General features: G+C 38.1%; 1 protein-coding gene across 3 annotated transcripts in view; it reads left to right on the top strand.

Annotated features, from left to right (window-relative positions):
• Window positions 1-22,089, top strand: part of NELL1 (neural EGFL like 1) — a 792,671-nt gene that overhangs the window by 149,586 nt on the left and 620,996 nt on the right. For all 3 annotated transcript variants that reach the window (XM_078058301.1, XM_078058300.1, XM_078058302.1), the window contains exon 5: window positions 4,447-4,543. In XM_078058301.1, the coding sequence (XP_077914427.1) occupies window positions 4,447-4,543 (97 nt within the window). The remainder of the gene's footprint in view (window positions 1-4,446; window positions 4,544-22,089) is intronic.

The following is a 22,089-nucleotide window of genomic DNA, read 5'->3' as shown; positions in this document are numbered from 1 at the left end:
AAAAGGCAGGCCTGGAACGGTTGCACCTCCACTCACATGACCTGGCCACCCCTTAGCTGTGAGGTCGGCTGGAAATGTAGTGTAGCTGTGAGCCCTGGAGGAAGAGAAAAGGGGCTTCTGGGAGAGGTAACCAGTGTTGGCCACATACTTTGGCACATGAACTTGTTTTCTGCTTTCCTTCCTGATGACTAAGTCAAGTTAGGAGTTTTAACTTACTTGAGTGAGTAGCACAGATTTGGGGGTCTGGTCTCAAATACAGCTTAGCAGTTTACAAATTGCATAACCATGGACAAGGTATTGAACCGTGCTGCGCCCAGAACACCTACCTGATGGTAGTGTTGTGAGGGATAAGTGAATTAATACATGGAAAGCCCTCCACGTGCAATGCTTGGCACACACTAAGGGATGGGTAAATGTTGGCTTTATGTCTGCGTGTCAGCTCCACTTTGGTTTTCATCCAAAAATGTGCTCCGGTGTTCCCTTCTTTGGAAAGTCTTCTCTGATTATGACAGACAGAATTCTGATTTTCCTTTCTGCTTGCATAGAGCATTGCACTCCACTGAATGATAAGGTGTGTGCCTGTGGGTTGTCTTTCTGGCTCAGGCATTTGACCTGAGGAGAGGGACTTGGCCATACTAGTTTTGCTGTGTGTGTCCCCGTAGCCAACACCGTATCAAACACGTTGTAGATAATCTGATATTGATGTGAAGGAAACCTCATTAACCAGAATATTAGAATAGCAAGTTTCTATTTCCTGACCACACAGGAAACCAAGGAGTTCATTGCATTAGCTTTGACTTTTCATCTGACTTGATGGATACTAGATTTAAGTGACAGATCACTGGGCCTTACCTGCCTGTCCACCTGAGCCAGTCCACCTAAGCCGTAACCCAGGGGTCAGGCCTTCTGTCAAGATTGTGTTTGTCTGGCATGTCGGTGGTATAACTCCCTTGGTAAAGGAGGTACAGATAGGGATGGGAGAATCTTATTTCTTAGCTTAGGATGTGTTACCGGCATTAATCTGTGCAATACTCCTTTTGTTTCATTCATTCATCTTTTAGTCATTCACTTTTTCCTCCCTTTTGCCCTTCCCATTCCTTTAGGAAAACACTACCATGTGCCTTATGTGAGTCTTTAAATTTGTAGGTGTCCTTGGCTAATAGATAATTGTTTTGAATGTGTGTATTTTTAGTTTATATGTATTACAGACCCTCTTTTTTTTTTTTTACTGTAGTCTCAAAACTATTTTAAAATAATTTTAATCTTACAGGAAAGCTTTCAGGATGGCACAAAAAACAATCCTGCACTCGGCCCAGATTCTGTTTTCTGTCTGCACGATGTGTGTTTACATGTGTCTGTATTTCTGCCTATTCACACTGTTATTTTGAAGCCTTTGAGAAGAAGTTGCAAATATCAGGACTTTACCCCTAAATACTTCAGTGTGTATTTCCTAAGAGCAAGACACTTCAGTATACATGACCAGTTCTCAAAATCAGGAAATTGAACATCAATACAATACTAGTATATAATCTACAGTTCAAGTTTCACCAATTTTCCCACTAAAGTCCTGCATAGGATTTTTTTTTCTGTCCCCAGCTCCAAACCAGGATCCTCCCTTTGGTTTCTTTTAATTGGGAAATATTCCTCAGTCTTTGCTTTTTATGACATGGAGACTTGAAAGAGCACAGGCAATTATTTTGTGGAATGTGCCTCAAATATGGTTTATATGCCTTTTTTTTTTTTTTTAATCAATTTAGTTAACATATACTGTATCAGTTTCAGGACTAGAATTTAGCCATTCATCAGTTGCATGTAACACTCCGTGCTCATTATATCATGTGCCCTCCTTAATGCCCATCCCCCAGTTACCCCATCCCCCCACCAACCTCTCCTCCTGCAACCTTCAGTTTGTTTCCTAGAGTTCATATAGGATTCCTCTGTGTGGGTATTTATTTTTTTAACACTGTTTCTAAGCTCTCTTCCTTTTGCTGTGTCTGGATCCAGCTTGTTGATTCGGCCTGCTACCTGGAATTCTCCAGTGAGGTTGGTCACTTGGAGTGAATTGTTGGCAGGGCTGGGGTGGGGTGGGGGGAGGCAGCAGCCAGCAGATTTTCGTGGCATCAGAAGGGATCCTGATGGGGGCTGTGTGACCCCCGAAATCATACCCCTTTGACACAGCCACGAGGGCACTACCCTGCTTTTTGGGCTGATGGTTGAGAAAGCAAACATCTGGGGCCCACTGTTTCTAAGGCAGAAGGAGCATTTATACTTGGGAAGATAAGGCATGATAGAAAGTTGATTTTTTTTTTTTTTTTTTTTTTTGATCCTTCATGCACTTAATAAACATTAACAGCCTACTCTGCTCATTGGAGCTCACCTTCTGGTATATTTAAAACCAGAAAGAAAGCATTGAAATTGAAAGCTCTTCTCATTCCGACAGATGCAAATGTTTTAAAATGAAAGGTTCAGATAAATAATTTGACAGTATTTTCAATGTATTAGTAAAACAACCTCACAGAAAATTAAGCTTCCGCCTCTTTACCTAAATACAGCGATTTCCAGTTCTTTCTGGTCTCCTCTGAAATTCACCAACGGGGAACATAATTTTTGCATCTTTGTCTCCGTAGTTCATAAATAATTTTACATTCTACTTTCCTCCAGTGAAGATTATTTTGTCTATACTTTCCCATATTTCATAACCTGCATATTTGTCACTCTTAATGACTGTAGTAAATTACATCAAGCTGATCTATAACTTATGCATTTCACTTTTGTTGTAAATTTGGCTTGTTTCTAGTTTTTTGTGAATATTAGAAAAACCCCTTTTAAAGGAAGTGTATATAGCAGCTTCTTGGGTTAAAGCAGTTTTGACAGATGATTGTTTCATCTAAAATTGTTCATTCTAAGCTGTGAAAGAGTTTGTGTTCCTGTGGAGAAAACATAGGCTGTCTTTTTAAGGGAGACTTATATTGCCTTGTTTATGTTTTGAGCCTCCGTTTATAATGAGAGGACAATTAGTACAGATGGATCGAATACATTTAGAGCTTTCTCCATTGAATACCTTGCAGTATTGTTAGGAAACAGCACTTTTCCAGTGGGGAGTAAGAGTGATGGGCAGTGTGGCTAAGCTACAAGGCTGCAGTGTGGCCGCTCCCACCTGCAATGTCTCACATTCCATCCCTGGCTGTGACACAGTGGGTGGTCTCTCAGTTCTTGCCTTTTGAGAGCCACTCGAGGAACAGGTAGCTCTTTGGCAGGCGGCAGTCAGTTCCCTTCCAGCATGGAGGTCTGATGAATTTCCAGACCTTTGGAAGTACCTGGAGCTGACTTCTCCTGTAGCTGCTCTGAGCAAGAGCTGAGGAGAGCAAGGAATGGACGGGTCATCAGGAGTTATTGAAATTCCGCGATGGTCTCTATGGCACCCCGTCCAGAATCTTCTGAGCATCTAATGACAAGTTCAATTCTCAGGCAAGCTTCTCCTTCCCCTTCTCAGTAGAGAAGGTGTTGAGAGGCACTTGCTAGGGGTGAGGTGAAGGCCTGTGATCAGCTGGTACCTGGTGGTTGCAGGGACTATTTCTAAGGGGAGCACAAATCTCAAGATCTGTGAGTAGGGCTTGGTAGGGCAGAACAGTTGAGACTATTCAATTGTTGAGTAGTTTCAGGAGATACCTTCAAAGATCCTGGGGCTGTTGTATCCTCTGTATTAGTTATGTCTTCATATATCTTGTGAATATTTTTTTCATATATTGGACTTTCTTTTTTGCTCCATGAGGGCAGGATTTTGGATGTCTGGTTGATGGCTCTGTCTCTTGTTGCCTCATGTGGAGCTTGGAGCCTAAAAAGTGCTCAGTAAATATTTGTTGATGGGATGATTTCAGTTACTTGATTTTGTAGACTAAGCATATTACCATGTGGGCAACTGCTCACTTGCTGGAAGGAGTATAGCAGGTTACTGTAGAAATGGGTAGGGGCCAGATAAACCAAAGCCAGGGAGGAGTAGAGTGCAAAGGGGAGTGCATGGGCTTTGCAGCCAGGCAGATGGGGATTCTCATCCCAACTTAACTGCTCCCTGTCTTAACTTGTGGTTGACCCATTTATGTTCTCTGAACCTCAGCTTTCTCATCTGTAATGTAGATCAAACCACTTTACTCGCAGAGTAGGTATAAGGGTCATTGCTCAGAGCAGACACTTAAAAATGTTACCTTTTTCCTCCTTTCCCTGCTGAAAAGGTGAAAATAGAAAGCCAACAGAGGCCCAGTTAATGTGTCCAAGTGTTGTCAAGAAGTAGATCTCCTCGTTCATGTTACCTATCATCTAAAACATGCCCTTACTGCCTCCATCTCTCTATACCAGCAGCTAATGCCATGAAGACTTCAAACAACATGCCAACCTTTTGGTTCTGTTTTGAGCAAACTCTTTATTAATAATTGTTCTTTATCCCTACAGGATTTATGAACGTGTGATTGACCCTCCTGAAACCAACCTTCCCCCAGGAAGCAACTTATGGCTTGGTCAACGCAACCAAAAGCATGGCTTATTCAAAGTAAGCACTTCTTTCTACTTCTGCCATGTGCTTTTCTATGTGCTTGACATGAATAATTGTCAGAACAATTCTATGAAGTAGGTGCTTTGAAACTAGACAGGCAAGTGACTTGTTCAAGGCCACACAGTTCACTGTACTGCCAAGTATGGATGATGCATAATGTAAATGATCCTCTTAATGTTTCTTACTGACCTAGTTTTGAGAGGCTTAAGATAATCTTCAAATTGGTTTCCATTCTCAGAATCTGGTGGTGTATAGGCAACAAGTCTCAGCTTCCATGAGCTTTGGTTTTCTTATTTATAAAGAAGGTAATACAACAACTACACTGTTGTACTTTATAGAAACAGGACACAGTGATAAAATGAAGAAGTTAAGAATATGAAATTTTAAAGTCTTGATCTTCAATAGAATGGGTGACTTTTGCATTGGGCAATATGGTAAAATAGAGGTTTTAAAAAAATTCTTCAAAATGCCTATAAATGCTGGATTAAACAGAACAAAAATCTTTTAAGACCCATTATTGCACTTACAAGAAAAAAAATTCTTAGAGACCGAATACATGGAGAAAAGTGAAAACCAGAGCGATATCTGCCATTACCGAGAAGTTGGAAACTTAAGTTTCTTTCCTGTTATTCCAATTTGATTGAGATATAATTGACATATAACTATGTAACTTTAAGACGTGTAACTGTTTGATTTGATATACTTGTATATTGCATTATGATTACCAACAGTGTTAACTAACACCTCCCTCTCCTCACATAATTATCATTGGCTTTTTCTTAGTCATGAGAACATTTTAAGATCTACACTCTTGGCAAATTTCAAGTACATAATACAGTATTATTCACTGTAATCACCATGAATCACCATGAGTACCTTAGATCCCCAGAGTTTACTTGTAATATAACTGAAAGTTTGTATACTTTGACCAGCATCTCCCCATTTCCCCTAACCCCTTGCAACCAGCATTCCACTGTCTCTGTGAGTTCAGGTTTTTTTATATTCTACCTATAAATGATACTGTGCAGTATCTGTCTTTCTCTGTCTTATTTCCCTTTGCATAATGCCCTCAAAGTTGATTCACGTTGGAAATGGCAGGACTTTTTTCCTCATGGCTGAATACTATTCTATTGTATATATACCACAACTTTTTTAGCCATTCATCTGTTGACATATACTTAGGTTTTTTCCATGTCTTGTCTGTTGTGAATAATGTGGCAATAAATATGGGGGTAAAGATATCTCTTTGAGGTAGTGATTTAATTTCTTTTGGATATATACTCAGCTTAATTCCCCCAGATGTGGGATTGCTGGATCACATGGTAGTTCTATTCTTAATTTTTTGAGGAACTTCCTTAGTGGTTGTACTGATTTACATTCCCACAAACAGTGTATTAAGGGTTCCTTGTTCTCCACACTTGTTATTTTTCTGTGTTTTTGATGATAGCCATCTTTACAGATGTGAGGTGATCTTTCTTTGTCGTTTTGATCTGCCTGATGACTAGTGATTTTGAGCACCTTTTCATGTATCTTGGCCATTTGCATGTCTGTGGAAAAATGACTATTGAGTTCCTCTGCCCATTTTTTTAATCTGCTTTTTTGCTATTGTGGGAGTTTTTAAATATATTTTGGATATTAGGGACACCTGGGTGGCTCAGTTATTAAGCGTCTGCCTTCAGCTCAGGTAATGATCCTAGGGTCCTGGGATCGGGCCCCACATCGGGCTCCTTGCTCAGCAGGAAGCCTGCTTCTCCCTCCCACACTCCCCCTGCTTGTGTTCCCTTTCTCTGTCTCTGTCAAATAAATAAATAAAAATCTTAAAAAAAAAAAAAGTGTGTGTGTGTATATATATATATATATATATATATATATATATATATATAATATTAAACTTTTGCCAGATTGCTGATTTGCAAATGTTTTTTTCCCATTCCATAGGGTCCCTTTTCATTTTGTTGATTCTTTCGCTGTGTAGAAGCTTTTTAGTTTGTAGATCTACTTATTAATTTTGGATTTTATTGCTTGTGCTTTTGGTGTCCTATCCAAAAAATGATCGCCAAGACCAATGCCAAGGAGCTTTCCCCCTGTTTCCTTCTAGAGGTTTTATGGTTTCAGGTCTTGTGTTTAAGTTTTTAGTCCATTTCAAATTTTTGTTAGTGGTGATACAGTAATCCAACTACTTTGTGTGGTTATCCTGTTTTCCCAACACCATTTGTTGAAGGGACCATCCTTATTGAATATTCTTGACTCCTTTGTCAAACAGTAGTTGCATGTGCGGGGGTTTATTTTTGGGCTCTCAATCCTGCTCTATTGGTCTCTGTGTTTGTTTTGTTTTGTTTTTTTTTTTGCCAGACTGCTTTGATTACTGTAGCTTTGTAGTATACAGTTGGCCCTTGAATTAAAAGGGTTTGAATTGCATGGGTCCACGTACATATGAATTTTTTTAATGCAGTGTGGTATTGTAAATCTATTTTCCCTTTGGATTTTAATGTTTTCTGTATATAATACATATAGCGTACAAAATATGTATTGACTGTTTATGTTACTGGTTAGAAATTACAGTCAACACTAGGTTATTAGTAGTTAAGTTTTGGGGGAGTCCGAAGTTACATGTGCTTTTTTGACTGCATGGAGGTTGGTGCTTCTAACCTCTGCACCGTTAAAAAGGTCTAATGTAGTTTGAAATCTGGAAATGTGATGCCTCCTGGTTTGTTCTTCTCTTAGCATTACTTTGGCTATTAGGAGTCTTTTGTGGTTCCATACAAATTTTAGTGTCTTTGTTCTTTTTTTGTTTGAAAAATGCCCTTTAGATTTTAAGGATTGCACTCAACCTACAAATGGCTTTGGGTAGTGTGCACATTTTAACAGTATTCTTCCAATCTATGAATATGGGATATGTTTACACTTGTTTGGGTCTACTTCAATTTTTTCATCAAAGTTTTGTAGTTTTCATTGTACAGATTTTTCTCTTCCTTGGCTAAATTCCTAAGTATTTTACTCTTTTTGATGCTATTGTGAATGGGATTCTTTCATTTTTCAGATATTCCATTGTTAGTATATTAAAATGGAACTGACTTTTGTATGTAGATTTTTGTATCCTGCAGCTTTACTGACTTAAAAGTTTTTTGGTGGAATAGTTAGGATTTTCTATATGTAAAGTCCTATCACCTGCAAACAGATAATTTTACTTAGTCCTTTCTGATTTGGATGCCTTTATTTCTTGTCTGATTGCTCTGATGAGAACTTCTATTACTATGTTGAATAGGAGTTGGTGCCTTTGCCTTGTTTTTCATCTTAGAGGAAAAGCTTTTAAACTTTCACTGTTGAGTATGATGTTAACTGTGGGCTTGTCATACATGGCTTTTATCATGTTCAAGTATGTTCCTTTGCCCAATTTTTTGTCCTTTTTTCACGAAGTTGTATTTTCTCAAATACTTCTGCATCTATAAGATAATTGTATGTTTTTTTTTTTTTTTTTTTTTTAAGATTTTATTTATTTGACAGACGGAGAGGGAACACAAGCAGGGGGAGTGGGAGAGGGAGAAGCAGGCTTCCCGTGGAGCAGGGAGCCCAATGCAGGGCTCGATCCCAGGACCCTGGGATCATGACCTGCGTCGAAGGCAGACACTTAGCGACTGAGCCACCCAGGTGCCTCAGTTGTATGGTTTTTATCTTTCTATTGGGATGTGTCACATTTATCGATTTGCATGCATTGAACCATTTTTGCATTTCAGGGATAAATCTTGCTTGATCATAATGTGTGATCCTTTAATGTGCCCTTGAATTCAACTTGCTAAGATTTTAATTTTTACATTTATATTCATCAGGGTTATTGGCCTGTAGTTTTCTTGTAGTATTACCTGATTTTGGTATCAGGATAATGCTAATCTCCTTAAATTAGTTGGGGATTTTGGGAAAACTTACTCATTTTGGGGGAGGGGTTTGAGAAGGGTAGTTGTCAAATCTTATTTAAGTGTTGGGTAAAATTCACTGATGAAGCCATTTGGTTCTGGGCTTTTCTTAAAAAAAAAAAAAATATATATATATATATAAATAATTTACATAGAACAAAATTCATTCCTCTAAATGTACAGTTTTGAGTTTTGGAAAATTGATATAGTCATGTAAACACCATCATAGTGAAGATAAAGGACCATTCTGTCACTTCCAAAAATCCCCCTGTTGTAATGCTTTTGATTCATCTCCTCATCCTCAGTGTCCAACAACTACTGATCTGATGTCTGGCCCTATAGTTTTGCCTTTCCCAGAATGTTCTATAAATCATGTATGTATGTATGTTGAGATTCACCCATCAGTGATTCATTCTTCCTATGGTACTCTAATTTTGTAGTATGGAGGTACTACAGTGTGTTTATCCATCCCTCAATTCATGGACTTTTAGGTTGTTTTGCAATTTGGGCATTTATGAATAAAGCCACTAAAAATACTTGCATACAGGTTTTCGTATGAACACAAGTTTTCTTTTGGGTATGTAGAAGTGGGATTGCTGGGCTGTATATGAAGTGTATGTTTAACTTTATAAGAAAATGCCAGTGTATTTTCTAAGTTGGCTGTACTATTTTGCAATCCCACAACAATGTATGGAAGTCCCAGTTAGAGCCTTAAATTTCAACAGTCTGTGTGGGATGGGAGGAATGTCTTAGATCTCATACAACATTGGAGGATGGGGCAGAAACTTCTGAAACAAAGCCACAACCTAGAAGACTATAACTCCAATGAAGGGGTAGGCAGAAGAGTCTACTACTTAGCCATGGGAAGCAATCCAGTAGGTAGTCTTTCTCCACCTCAGTTTCACATAGGAAAAAACAGTTCCCTGGGGAGAATTTGAAACCATAGTCCTGGCATCATGCAGCCTTGAAATTTGGGTTTATTTTGCTCCTGAAGCTCAAGAAACTATCTTAAAGTGGTCCTTGGTTGGGAACCTTGGGATTCTGGATGAAGAAAATGACCTTTGGGGAAGGTTTTCTTCTATGCAAACCTAACAGGATTCCCAGAGATTAAGTTCATGTAAATAGGATTTTTAAGCCATCATGAGTAGGGGTTTGAAGGAGCAGTAATGAATTAACCCTCAAAGGGCTACAGAAATTGGAATTACAAGATAAAGAATTTTGAAAATCCCCATGTTTTAAAGTGTTTAAAGAAACAAAGTAACAAATGTGTGAGGACTAGAGAGTATAAATATGATGAGGGGAAAACCAAAAAGAACTTCCAGAAATAAGAAATACAGTTATTGAAGTGAAAGAGAAAACCTCACTGAACCCACTAAACGGTAGATTAGGTACAGGTGGGGAGAGCATTTAGAACAGAAAATATTGTCAAAATAATTACCCTAATTATAGTGTGAAGATAGAGAGGGAGATAGGAAAGCCCTTGTAGAGAAGAAGCACAAATATAGACAAAGAGGTTATAGATGTTTTTAATGTGTGTATATTCATACATATATATTTCAAAACTCCAGAAGGTTATAGAAGAGATTATAGGTACTATTAGAAGTAGGATGGCTAAAAATTTTCTAAAATTGATAAAAGATACCAATTCTCATTATTTCAATAGTGTAGTGAAAGTGTATATTAGCTATTGCTGTCTCTCAAGAAACTTAGCAATTTTTTAAGCTTCTGAGTTTCTTTAGGTCACAGTTCTTCGTGTTGATTAGATGATTTTTCTGGTCTGGCTCTGCTGATGTCTACTGGGCTCTCGTGTGGTCAGTGGTCATTTGACAAATCAGCAGGAGGCAGGATGATTTAAGATGGCCTCTTCACATCTCTGGTAGTAGGCTGGCTGTTGACTACTGCACCTCGGTTCTCCTCCATGTGATCTCTCATTCTCTAGTGGCCTAGAGGCTTATTCACATGATAGTCCTAAGATTCCAAGTGTAAGAAGAGAGCAAGCTCTAGCGTATTATTGCTTTTCAAGGTTCAGCTTGCCTTATCACGTTTGCTAATATGTTATTGTCCAAAGCAAGTCATAACCAAGAGCCAAACTCATAGCCAAGGGGTAAAGAAATAGATTCCATCTCTTAAAGGACTCTGCTGTATCACATTGTAAGGATATGGATACAAGGAGGGGAAGAATTTTGGACCATTTTAATCTATTACTCAAGTAAGATAAATAGCCACACTTAGATATATTACTGGAATAGTAGAATCCCAAAGACACAGAGAAGATAGTAACAGTAACCCTGAAAAGGTAAATTTTCCACAAAAGAATAACATAAATTGAACAGCTGGCTTTTAATCAGTAAAAGCAGAAGCTAAATGATAATAAAAAAAAATATTTTCAAAGTTTTCAGGGAAAATAACTCCCAAATGTAGTAGCATATACCCAGCTTAATTATCATTTGAGCATGAACATGAAATAAGAGTTTATGGACAACACTCTCAATTTTATGACTAAGAGATCCTCATTAAAGAAACTTCTTAGAAGAAAGATATAATATAAAATACAAGGGGAATTGGTGAACGAATGGAGAATATACATGAACCTTAATCATTGATTAAATAATGACTATTTTGGAAAAAATTAAAAATATTAGACAAAATGATGATGGGGTTATCTGATTTAAAGTACTCTAAAGCCTTGTATTCCAAAAATGAATACAGAAATTGGCTAGCTTTAGACTAAGTTCACATGTTAAAAATTTAAACTAACATCAAAATAATAGAAATATTACTTCCGGATTTAAGTATTTGAGATTTAAAAAAAAAAATGTTCTATCAACCCAAAATAAGCAAGAAGAGAAAAAGTTAGACACAATTCCAGTTCATAATATTTACTATCAAGTGATTTACACTTAATGGTTAAAAGTATGAGTACTGTATTGGATTCATACTAACTTAAGTCCTGATGTATATTGTTTATATTGAGACAATTAAAAATAAAGATGCCATCTTTGCTTTTGCGGCCATTGCTGAAGCTCCACTGGCCAAAATGAAGTTCAGTCCCTTTGTGACTTCTGACTGGAGTGAGAACCGTAACAGTGCACCTTCCCACATTCGCAGTAAGGTTATGTCTTCCCTCCAAAAGAGCCGAGACAGAAGTACGATAGTGCGATCCGTGCCCATCTGAAAGGAGGATGAGGGACAGGTTGTGTGAGGACACTACGAAGGTCAGCAAACTGGCAAAGTCATCCAGGTTTACAGGAAGAAATGTGTCCTCTACACTGAATGAGTGCAGCCAGAGAAGGCAGAGGGCACAACTGTCCCAGTGGGCATTCCCCTAGCAAGGTGCTTATCACTAGACTAAAACTGGACAAGGACGGTAGAAAGGTCCTTGAACAAAAGCCAAATCTTTCCTCGTAGGAAAGGAAAAGGGCAAATACAAGGTAGAGCGATTTGAGGAGGTGTAGGAATAAAGGAATCTTAAATAAAAACTGAAAACGAGAGAGGATTCCTAAGTGTTGATAGTGAAGTGGTTAAAAAAAAGAAACAGACCAGACTAAAGGAAGCTGTAGAATGCTCTGGCATTATCACACTTCAAGGCCCCCAAATTTATCACATAATATTACCGTTTTTTATTTAAGATTTTTTAATATTACCATTTAAAAGAGGCATACACCTAATATATAACCTGAAAGTCCAAATTGCAGCATTACAGAATACTCTGGAAGGGATGGTCTTTTCACTACAGGGTCCTAGGTCAACTGAATATCCCTATGAGGAAAGAGCTAATCTTGACCTCTATTGCACACGACATGCAAAATCAATTCCAGGGGATTATAGACCTAAATCTGAAAGGTAAACTAGTAAAGCCTGAAAAGATAGCATAGGAAAATATCTTTATGACCTTGATGTAAGAAAAATAATTCTTAAATGAGACATAAAAGCAGTAACTAAAAAGAAAAAGGTTGATATATTGGAATATGTTACAATTTGCAACTTTTTCTCTTTTTCAAAATACGTAAGAGTAAAAGGGCATGCTCTAGAATGGAAGCTATTGAAAATATATCCTGTGAAGGCAGAAAAGGCAAGAAATTCAAAGAATAAAACAGCCAACTTAAGATGTTAGCAAATGGAAATCAGAATAAACCTAAGAAAGTAAAAGGCATGAGAACATTAGCATGTAAGAACAGAAATGAGAATAATGAGTAGGATATGATAGACAAGATCAAGAAAAACACAATTTGGTTATTTGAAAAGACAAATTGAAGTTTGAGCAAGAAACATGAGAAAAAAATAATAAACCAAATACTATGAATGCTAAAATGGTAATCACTAATTTTTTTTTGAAATGGAAAATTAGAGAAAAATGGGCAATTTCCTAAAAACATATGGATTATCAAAATGGACTTTAGAAATGAAAAATAAGGTATTCTAAAGGATTCATGACACGAAATCTCCATCAGTTAGCTTTCAATGCATAACAGAGGGACTCAAAGCTTAATGGCTTGAAACAGCTTACAATTTTGTACTTTGGCCTGGGCTGAGCTGAATGATTCATCTCTTCTGAGTGGCTTCACTCATGTATTTTTGGTCAGCTGCTGGTTTTCTGGGGGCTGGCTGGACTGGAATGGACTTTGCAGGGATGGCTCATCTCTGCGTCATGTGATCTCTTATTTTCTAGCAGTCTAGCCCAAGCTTGTTTACATGGTGGCTGATCAGGATTTCAGGAGCTGGAGCAGAAATATGCACAGTCTTTTGAAGCAGAGGCTTGCAACTTACACATTGTTATATTGCTGCATTATATTGACCAATGCAAGTTAAAAGGCCAGATTCAAGGGTATGGGAAATATTTTCCATCTTTTTGAGGGGAAATAGTACAAATTCCCATTGCACAGGGCGGCAATCCAGCAAAGAGCAAAGGATTGTGACCATTTTTCACAATTTACCATGTCTCTCCACCAAATAACTACTGGGTTCAGACAGTTTTACAGGGGAGTTCTGTCACATCCAAGGAAATGATTCTAATCTTACGTAAATTCTTATGGAGAAGAGAATGAATGAGAACACTATCTAACACTTTGATTTCCAAAGTGGACATGGATTTTATAAGAAAAGAATTGTATAAGCCAATGTACTATTGAACACAGATTAGATTAAAAATTTTAAGGAAAAAAAAAAAGGGTAGGGGGCAAGCCAAATCTAGCTGTGTGTATCTGCATATGTGAGAGAGACCAAGTTGGTTATTTCAACAATGCAAATCTATTTTTATGGTTAACTAAAGAGGCACAAAAAACACTAGATAAATTCAGTACTGACTCATGATAAATTCTTAGCAAAATAGGAATAGAAGGAAATTTCATTAAACTTGAAAGTGTGCATAAACACACAAAGAAATCATTTATGGTTTAAATATTAAGAAAATTCCTGTTAAAATCTGGAATCCAACAAGAAACTGTATTACCATAATTTATTTTCAACATGGTACTATAGGTCCTTCTGGGAAAAAACAAAAAAACAAAAACCCCAAACCAGCCCCACACAAAAAAACCCCCAAAAAACAAAACCTTAAGGACTATAAAAAATATAGTTCTTTACAAATTACGTAATTATCTACAAGGAAAATAGGATTCACAAATTATTAGAATTACTAAGGTTGTTCAGAAAGAGTGCTGGATGTAAAAATTAAAGGCAATCAGTTGCATTGCTGAAAAAAGGAGCAACAAAAGTGCTGTTAAATAGAATATTTCATTTATAATATAAAAAAATTAGCACTTACGAACAAATCAAGATAGATGCATAACCATTATGGAACAAATTAAAAACTTTATTAAAAATCATTAGAGAAGACCTAAATGAGGGCAGGTGGGAGAGGAAGGCTTAAAAATCTCACTTCTTCCCAAATTGATTTCTTGATTGAATGACCTTGTAATAAATTCCCAAGAGGATTTTATTTTCTGATGAAACTGGCAAGCTGATTTTAAAATTCATATGGAAGAGCAAAGACCAAGAATAATATTTCTGAAGATGTAAAAGGAATGACTTTTTCTTTCAGATATGAAGGCTTATTATATAAGGTGGTAGCACTCAACAGTTTGATCTTTATGCGAGGGTTGGCACATGAACCAAAATAATAGCATGCAGAGGCCAGGAAGAGACTCTACATGTAAAAACTTGGAAACTTGATACATAACTGAAGTGGCATTCCCGATCTATGAGGAAAAGATGTATTCCTCAATAAATGGTTAGAAAAATTATTGACTTGAATATTTCATGTATATACTAATTGATGTAACTGATTTTTGTGTATAGTGTCAGGAAAAGCTTTAATATATTTGGAAACAATACACAAAAATCAATTAGGATTACAATTGAATTAAATGCCTAAATGTGAACTTTGCGAGTTTCAGAAGACAACATGGGAAGCATATGTTTATGATGTCAAGGTAGAAAAGAATTTAAGCAATAGTAACTATAAAGCCGTTGAAGAGAATACTGAGAAATTTAATATACAAAACAAGTTTAATAGGTTTATCAAAGATCTTGGCAACCAGATCAATGAGCAAAGAATAATATCCATTAAAGAAATGCTGAAATCAGAAGCTCATAACTGAATAAGAAATCAGGCAAACTATATAAAAAGGCAGTTTTCCAAAGTGGAATAGCCAATGAATTTATTAAAAGGAATTCAATTTCAATTGTTATTTTGGAAATGCAAGTTAAGAGCATTACAAAATACCATTTCTTACCCATTAGCCTGGCAGAAGGGAAAAAGAAAATCTGATGATGTTATGTGTGAGCGAGGTTAATTGAGCCACTGTGGTGGAAACGTGAATTGGTAGAGCCACTAAGAGGGGAAATGAGTTTTTGTATAAAATTTAACGTGTGTATATCTCATGACACAGGACTGCAACCTCTATACACATTGAAGAAACTTTCAGTCATATACCCAAGAAGATAGAATGTACAGTCATCATCACAAGAACTTTTAATTTCAAAAACTGTGGGGAAAAAGTTGTCTACCAATAGGATAATGTTTAAACTGTAGTAGAATCATAAACACTAAAACTGAAATTGAATAAAGTTGCAGGAGAAAACTAAGGTATGAGGGGCGCCTGGGTGGCTCAGTTGGTTAAGCGACTGCCTTCGGCTCAGGTCATGATCCTGGAGTCCTGGGATCGAGTCCCGCATCGGGCTCCCTGCTCAGTGGGGGGTCTGCTTCTCCCTCTGACCCTCTTCCCTCTCGTGCTTTCTGTCTCTCATTCTCTCTCTCAAATAAATAAATAAAATCTTTAAAAAAAAAAAAAAGAAAACTAAGGTATGAAATAATTGAAAGATGCAGAACATTTCAGGAGGTGCCTCGGTGACTCAGTCAAGTGTCTGATTCTTGGTTTCTGCTCAGGTCATGACTTTGGGGTCCGAGATCAAGCCCTGGGTCAGGCTCTCCACTCAGTGGGGAGTCTGCTTTCTCCTTTCTCCCTCTGCCCCTCCCCCCACTTGTGCTCTCTCTCTTTCTAAAATAAATCTTTAAAAAAATACAGAACATTTCGATATATTATTTGTACATCCATATATGTAAAAAAAATGCATGAGAATAAGCACTAAATTCGCAAGTGTTTACTTCTGAGGAAGGAATGGAAATTAGGGATGGACACTCAGAAGGCTTCAACTATAGTGATGTTATAGTTCTTAAGCTGGGTGGTATATTTATAGGTGTTTGCTTTATTTGGCTTTTAATCCTTTTGTCATAAATACTCAAGCATGTCATTTTCAGGGTGGTAATTCATGTATATATGTATGTATGTGTATGTACACATCCATACCCGTACATACCCATATATACACACATGGTTTTTCCATGTTCCCTTATTTTCCATATTTCTAAGATTCAACAAATTTTTCCAAGATGTTTTAGTTCCAAATTGGCTCACATTTGATGCTCTTTCTAGTTTTGTAGCTAGTTATTTCTTGGTGAAGCTACACTTTTCTTGGGGGCCTTGGGTCTGTAATGAAGGGTAGCCTGGGTTTCCAACCCCAGAAAGACCTCAAAATCACATTAGAAGATTTTAAAATTCAAATTCCTGTGCCTACTTTGACTACTCATTGAGTGTGAACTGTAGAGCCCAATAATTTGTGTATTTTTAAAGGACTTTCTTACTGATTTTGATCGAAGGCTCAATTATGAGTGCTCTGACCTAGTGACATGTGTTGATGGTCTAGATTAAGTTTTAACTTGGTCTCTAGAAAGATCCATGAAATGTAATATATGGTTGATAATTAGTTTCTGTGTTAGTGACTTCTTAGATTAGGGACTCTCCAACTTAGTGTATCTGAGTCTCCAGAAGGGCTTGTTAAAAGATAAGTAGCTGTATGCCGGCAAAATGGCACAGCAGACAGCTAGCTCCAAGCTTCTGTCCCTCCACAGAAACATCAAAAACAAGCAGGAATTGTCAGAACCAACTTTTGTCAAAATTTAGGAAAATAGTCAAAGGTTTATAGCAACAAAGTGAATTCTCAATCAAGAAAAAAGCAACATTAAAGTAGTGGGAAATCTTTGTGGAATTTCTACCTACCCTTCCCTCATACTGGTCTTAGCTCAATGGCTGTCTCGATGTCAGTCCACGTTCTCAGTGTGGGACAGTGGTCCTTGTTTCTGGAGGGAGCAGAGCAAACCTTATCTGCAAATTATTTGGTATGTCTGTTCTGTCCAGGACTGCCTGAAGGACTGATAGAAGACACTTGTCTAACTCAACTCTCCTAGGTCAGGAAAGTGGCAGGTGTTGCCTGAAAATATTGCAAATATGACAAATACTTTGCAGTCACCTGGGGCAAAACAGTACAGTTGACATACATAGACCCCTAAGCAAGGATGAAATCTGAGGGGAGAGATTCTTTGGGCAATTATGGCGTTTAATAGCACCTGTGCTTAGAAAACCCACATGCATGCCCAAAGCAAGATGCATGTTCAGAAAAGACCAGAGAAAAACCCTAAGCTTTGTCTTTGGGATGATCCCCAGGATCAGTGCAAGCGTGGCTAAGTACTGAAGGAGGGAGGCTTCCAGTATTTCTCTCCCTCTGGCCTTCCCTCTTTCTGTCTGTCCCTCCCTTCTATTTGCCTCCCTCTTTCCATCTCTTCTCTCCATCTTCCCCTCCCTCTTTTCACCTTTGCCCCCCCCCCCCCCCACTCTGGCATTCAAGGAAATCTATCTAAAAACCATCTGAACACAAGCTCAGGGATAGATTGACAGATTTCAGTGACCAGATATGACAAGGAATATAGTCTCTGTAAAAATAATTGGGAAAGTCATTCAACAAATGCACTACTACAGCATTCAACAATAAAGAAAAACTAAACAAAAACCCAGGAAACCCTGGGGAAGGGAGAGAATTCTATCTCTAGATCTCAAGTCACTACAATATTCAAATAGCCAGTGTTCAAATAAAATCACAAGGCAAATGAACAGTAAGGTATTGCTATTCACAGGAATAAAATCAATGGACAAAAACTATACCTGAGGAAGCCCAGACATTGGACTTACTAGGTAAGATTTCAAAACAACTATACTAAATGTGCTCAAAGAGCTAAAGGAAAAACATGGATGCAGAACTAAGAAGTTAGGAAAATTAGGTATGAGTTAAATGAGCATATCCTTGAAGGGACAGGAATTACAAAAAGGAACCAGACAGTCTGCAGCTGAGAAGTACAACTGAAATAAAAAATTCACTAGAAGAAAGCAGATTCGAACAGGACTTGAAGATAAGACTGTTGAAATTAACTGGTCTGAGCTGTGGAAAGAAAAATACGGATACAGGGAGGTAAATCCGTTTGAAATCATTCTACCACACGCTTTTCCACTATGACTCCTCCATTTCCTTCATCACTTGGTGTGGTCCCAGTACAAGCAGGGCTGGCTTTATGGGCACTGGACTTGTGCAGCGCCACAGGGCGCTGAATTTAGAAGGCTCCGTGATCAGCTTCGTTCTCTGCTGTTGCTATCTTCAACTTTTCAATAATATTTTGAACAAGGGACTCGGCAAATTATGTAGTTGGTCCTGAGTAGAACTTATATATGGGTGTTTATTATTGAGGACACTCTATAGATTGTAAGCTTTACCAGAGTTAGAACTGAGTCTATGTTGTTCAGCAAGTACTTAGAATAGTACCAGGTATGTGGTTCGCAGACCGTATACTCTTAAATGGAACATATCAGCGACAAATTGTCATTTTATTGGTGGAATGGCAAAGTTCTCTCACAAAGGTAATGCAGATTATATAAGAATATATATTAAAAGCACCTGACACCTAGCTGTTTGCAACATGCATCTTGTCCCTTTCTTGGACAGGATGTATTTAATGCTCCCCATATGCTTAACATTGCCTTGTAGAAGTTATTGGTGCTTTTCCTGCCTTTGAGGGACTTCTGTTTCAGTTGGGAGTTTGTGATGAAAAGGGGGAGAGCAGTTAGTCCTATTACTCCATCTGGCTTGCTGAGCGTGTGATTCCTTGTAGATGTCAGGCACCTTGTCCTTAAGAGCCCAGGTACCTGATAGAGGCAGAAAACACAAGGAGTGTTCATAGACTTGGACAATCATTTTGCTGCAGAGGTGGGTTGCAAGTGGTAGAAGAATACTGACAATTACTGAGTGCTTCCTGTGTTCCAGATCTTGTGTGGCTCTACATAGATTATCTCCGTTAATGAGGTTTCACCCGCAGAGCGTGCTAATGAAGTAGCTATTATCCCTTTTATATAGATGAGGCAATGGGACTTGGGGGTTGAACAACTTGTCAGTCTCCCATAGTTTGTAAGTGATAGAAATGGGATTTAAACTTAGCTCTTCTTAAATTTCAGAGTCTATGCTCATTCATTCAGACATTCAGCATATTTTTTAGGGGCTTACTTATTGTGTACTAGTCACTGTGTTAGATGGTGGACACATTTCACTTCACCATGTCCCACCGAGGAGACACACCTTGTCTTTCCCTGGAGCTCCCCCCAAAAAGAATAGGGGGTACCAGTGAGAAGCCCCAGAAGGGGGTTGGCAGTTCCACACTGCTCCTCTGGGGAACAATGTGATTCTCCTTGTTGTCCAAAAAGAGGAGCCTCAAGAAATGGCTTTTTTTAAGGAAGTTTTTGAAACTCCTTTCCCTCTTAGAATTTTGTATGTCAGCCAGTGCGCTTCTGGCCATCCTTTGGTGAGATGACACGGGTAGGGGAAATACGTCAGTGTCTCTTTATGGAAATTATCTGGATCCATCCAGTGCTGCAAAACTCTGCCTGCAAAAGAGGCAAGCACCTCTTAAGTGAGACTTGGCATATCTTCAGGCTCTTAATATTTATCTTGGAGAAGCTGCCTCCTGGGTCCAAGAACCACACCGCCTTTCTCCCTCCAGAACTAAATATGCTTATGATGTGTATTCAGGTTAAAATAGCATCATTCTCTATTTTAAATATTAATATGTTATTTCATAGGCAAAGTAAAAGCAAAAGCCAGCTCACTTGTCAAACCTAATTTCTGGGCCCTGATGGGCCTTTATGGATAGCACAATAAATGTGCTCCTGGTTAAAGACGGAGGGAGGGAATTAAGCTTGGTGCCTGGCATGTGAGCCTTTAGCATTGGGTGATTCCCATCAGAGACCCAGAACAAAAGGTGGGGATCTCTTCACTTCAGAATAGCAGCTGTCTGAGAAAATAGCTGACCAGTGGTGACAGGCTTATCTGAATCTTCTGATTGTCAAAGGTTTTCATCATTGAGGTGATTGACTACTGCTCAGTTTCCCTTTGATAGATTCCAAGCCGATGATGCTGTGATTTTTCAGAGGGTAAAGAAAGAACAAGTTTAGGTGAATCACAGTGAGTTACAGGATGCTTGAGTGGTTTGAGTGTTCTTATATAACTTCCATTCTAAAGCCATTCACTGAGGCCAAGATAGCCTCTTTGTGTCTGTCTCTCTCTGTCCAGTGTATTTGGGTCTGAAACCTTTCCCTTACCTGGACATCACTGTCTCCTTAACAGCTGAGCTGTCACTGGGAAGTGAAATTGGTTACAATTTTTTTTTTATGGCACAGCTGTTTTTTTTTTTTAAACCTCAGCTGGTTCCCATAATTCCACAGATGGTAAACATATGTTTATAGGCACATAGAAAAGGATTCCTTCCATCTCTAATTCTTATTTTTCCTTTCGTGCAGAAAGTCAAAGTCACAGAGCTGGGGAATCTTATACATTTGTAGACTAATATTTCTGTGCATTAAGACTTTGGAAACAGCACGACGGCTAATGATATGCTAATGAGCTGACAGTTTTTATTGATCGTAATGGAAGTCGACAAGTGTCTTTCTTTTATGCAAGCTGGAATATTTTATTAACTGTCTTCAGGGCAGAAATCCATAATTGGTTGCAGTTTGAAAATCCTCCTTGTGAGTTTCTCAAGTCTTTTTGTTAGCCTGTTGCTAAAGCTTGGGTCCTTGCCAGTTTATAAACAGAACACATCTTCATCCATATATTTACATGCCCAGCAGGAGCTTTCCCCACCCCCTTTCCCTTTCAAAGCAATTTGTTTCAGTGTTTTAGCATACAAAAACAGAGAACCATTTTCTTAGTGTAAACAGAGATCTGCAGGGAAATAAGAGCTTTAAAAATGAATTAGCATTTGTTTGGTGGCAAAGCTGCTTTTATTTGTATCAGAAAGCTCTGAATGTTAGAGGGGCTTGCCTAATCTTAGTTATTCCATACATAAGAGGGTCCTAATGGTATGATTTTTCTAATCTTTATTGCATCTTTGTGTATTTCTTACTGTGGAATGAGAAAGGTTCTTGGAACAATGGAAATAATGGGCATTAGTTCCCCAAACAAATACTCCCAATGTACGACCTACCTGGTGCACATCTATTTCGCAGTGCTTGGTGAGCTGAGTGCAGGAAGTAGAGGCTGGTAACAGGTGGATTCAACAAAGGAAAAAATGTACCCATTTTCCCCCCGCTCCACCTGTACTAATAGTAAAAGTTTATTAATTTGGGCTTTGCACTTCGGGGATTTATTTAGATGCTCAGCTTGGCTGAGGGTTAGCATTGCAGGAACGATGAGAAAACGGATTGTTCAGCAGACTAATAGTGTAAATAAGATTGCGGGGGAGAATATTAAGCTACCTAAAAGGATCTCTTGTTTGCCAGCACTAAAACACTATTTCAGCAAATTGTTAGTATCTAATGCAGATAATTTATGTTGGGTTGATTAAGTATCTATCTGTTAAAGCAATTAAGATAGAACCTCATTTTGACCACAGGACTTGTTCTAGCTACATCTTGTTAGCTCATGTAACTATGAGACTTTCTCAGATGATCTATTTTCTCCTTAAACCATGTTGGAGTAGCTTCGTGCTGGTTTTGGAGTTAGTAGACCTGTAGTTAATGGCCTAAGATTAAGGTGTCCTTTTGGAAAGCTACTTAAGTTGCCAAAGCCTTAGTTTTTTTGTAGGTCAAATGACTGGTGATCTGGCCCTGGATCAGTAGCTCTCATTGGGTGTATCAAAATCACCTTGGAAGCTTTTTCAAAATATATCTGATGTTCTCCCCAACCTCCTCTAAAATTCTATGTACCCCTACTTTAAAAACTGATATCCTACACGATCTTTACAGACTCTACCAGCTC

This window comes from Halichoerus grypus, chromosome 11 (assembly GCF_964656455.1).
Source record: "Halichoerus grypus chromosome 11, mHalGry1.hap1.1, whole genome shotgun sequence".
Taxonomy (NCBI): domain Eukaryota; kingdom Metazoa; phylum Chordata; class Mammalia; order Carnivora; family Phocidae; genus Halichoerus; species Halichoerus grypus.
The sequence above is the reverse complement of the archived record's forward strand: the minus strand, read 5'-3'. Positions and strand labels throughout refer to the sequence as shown.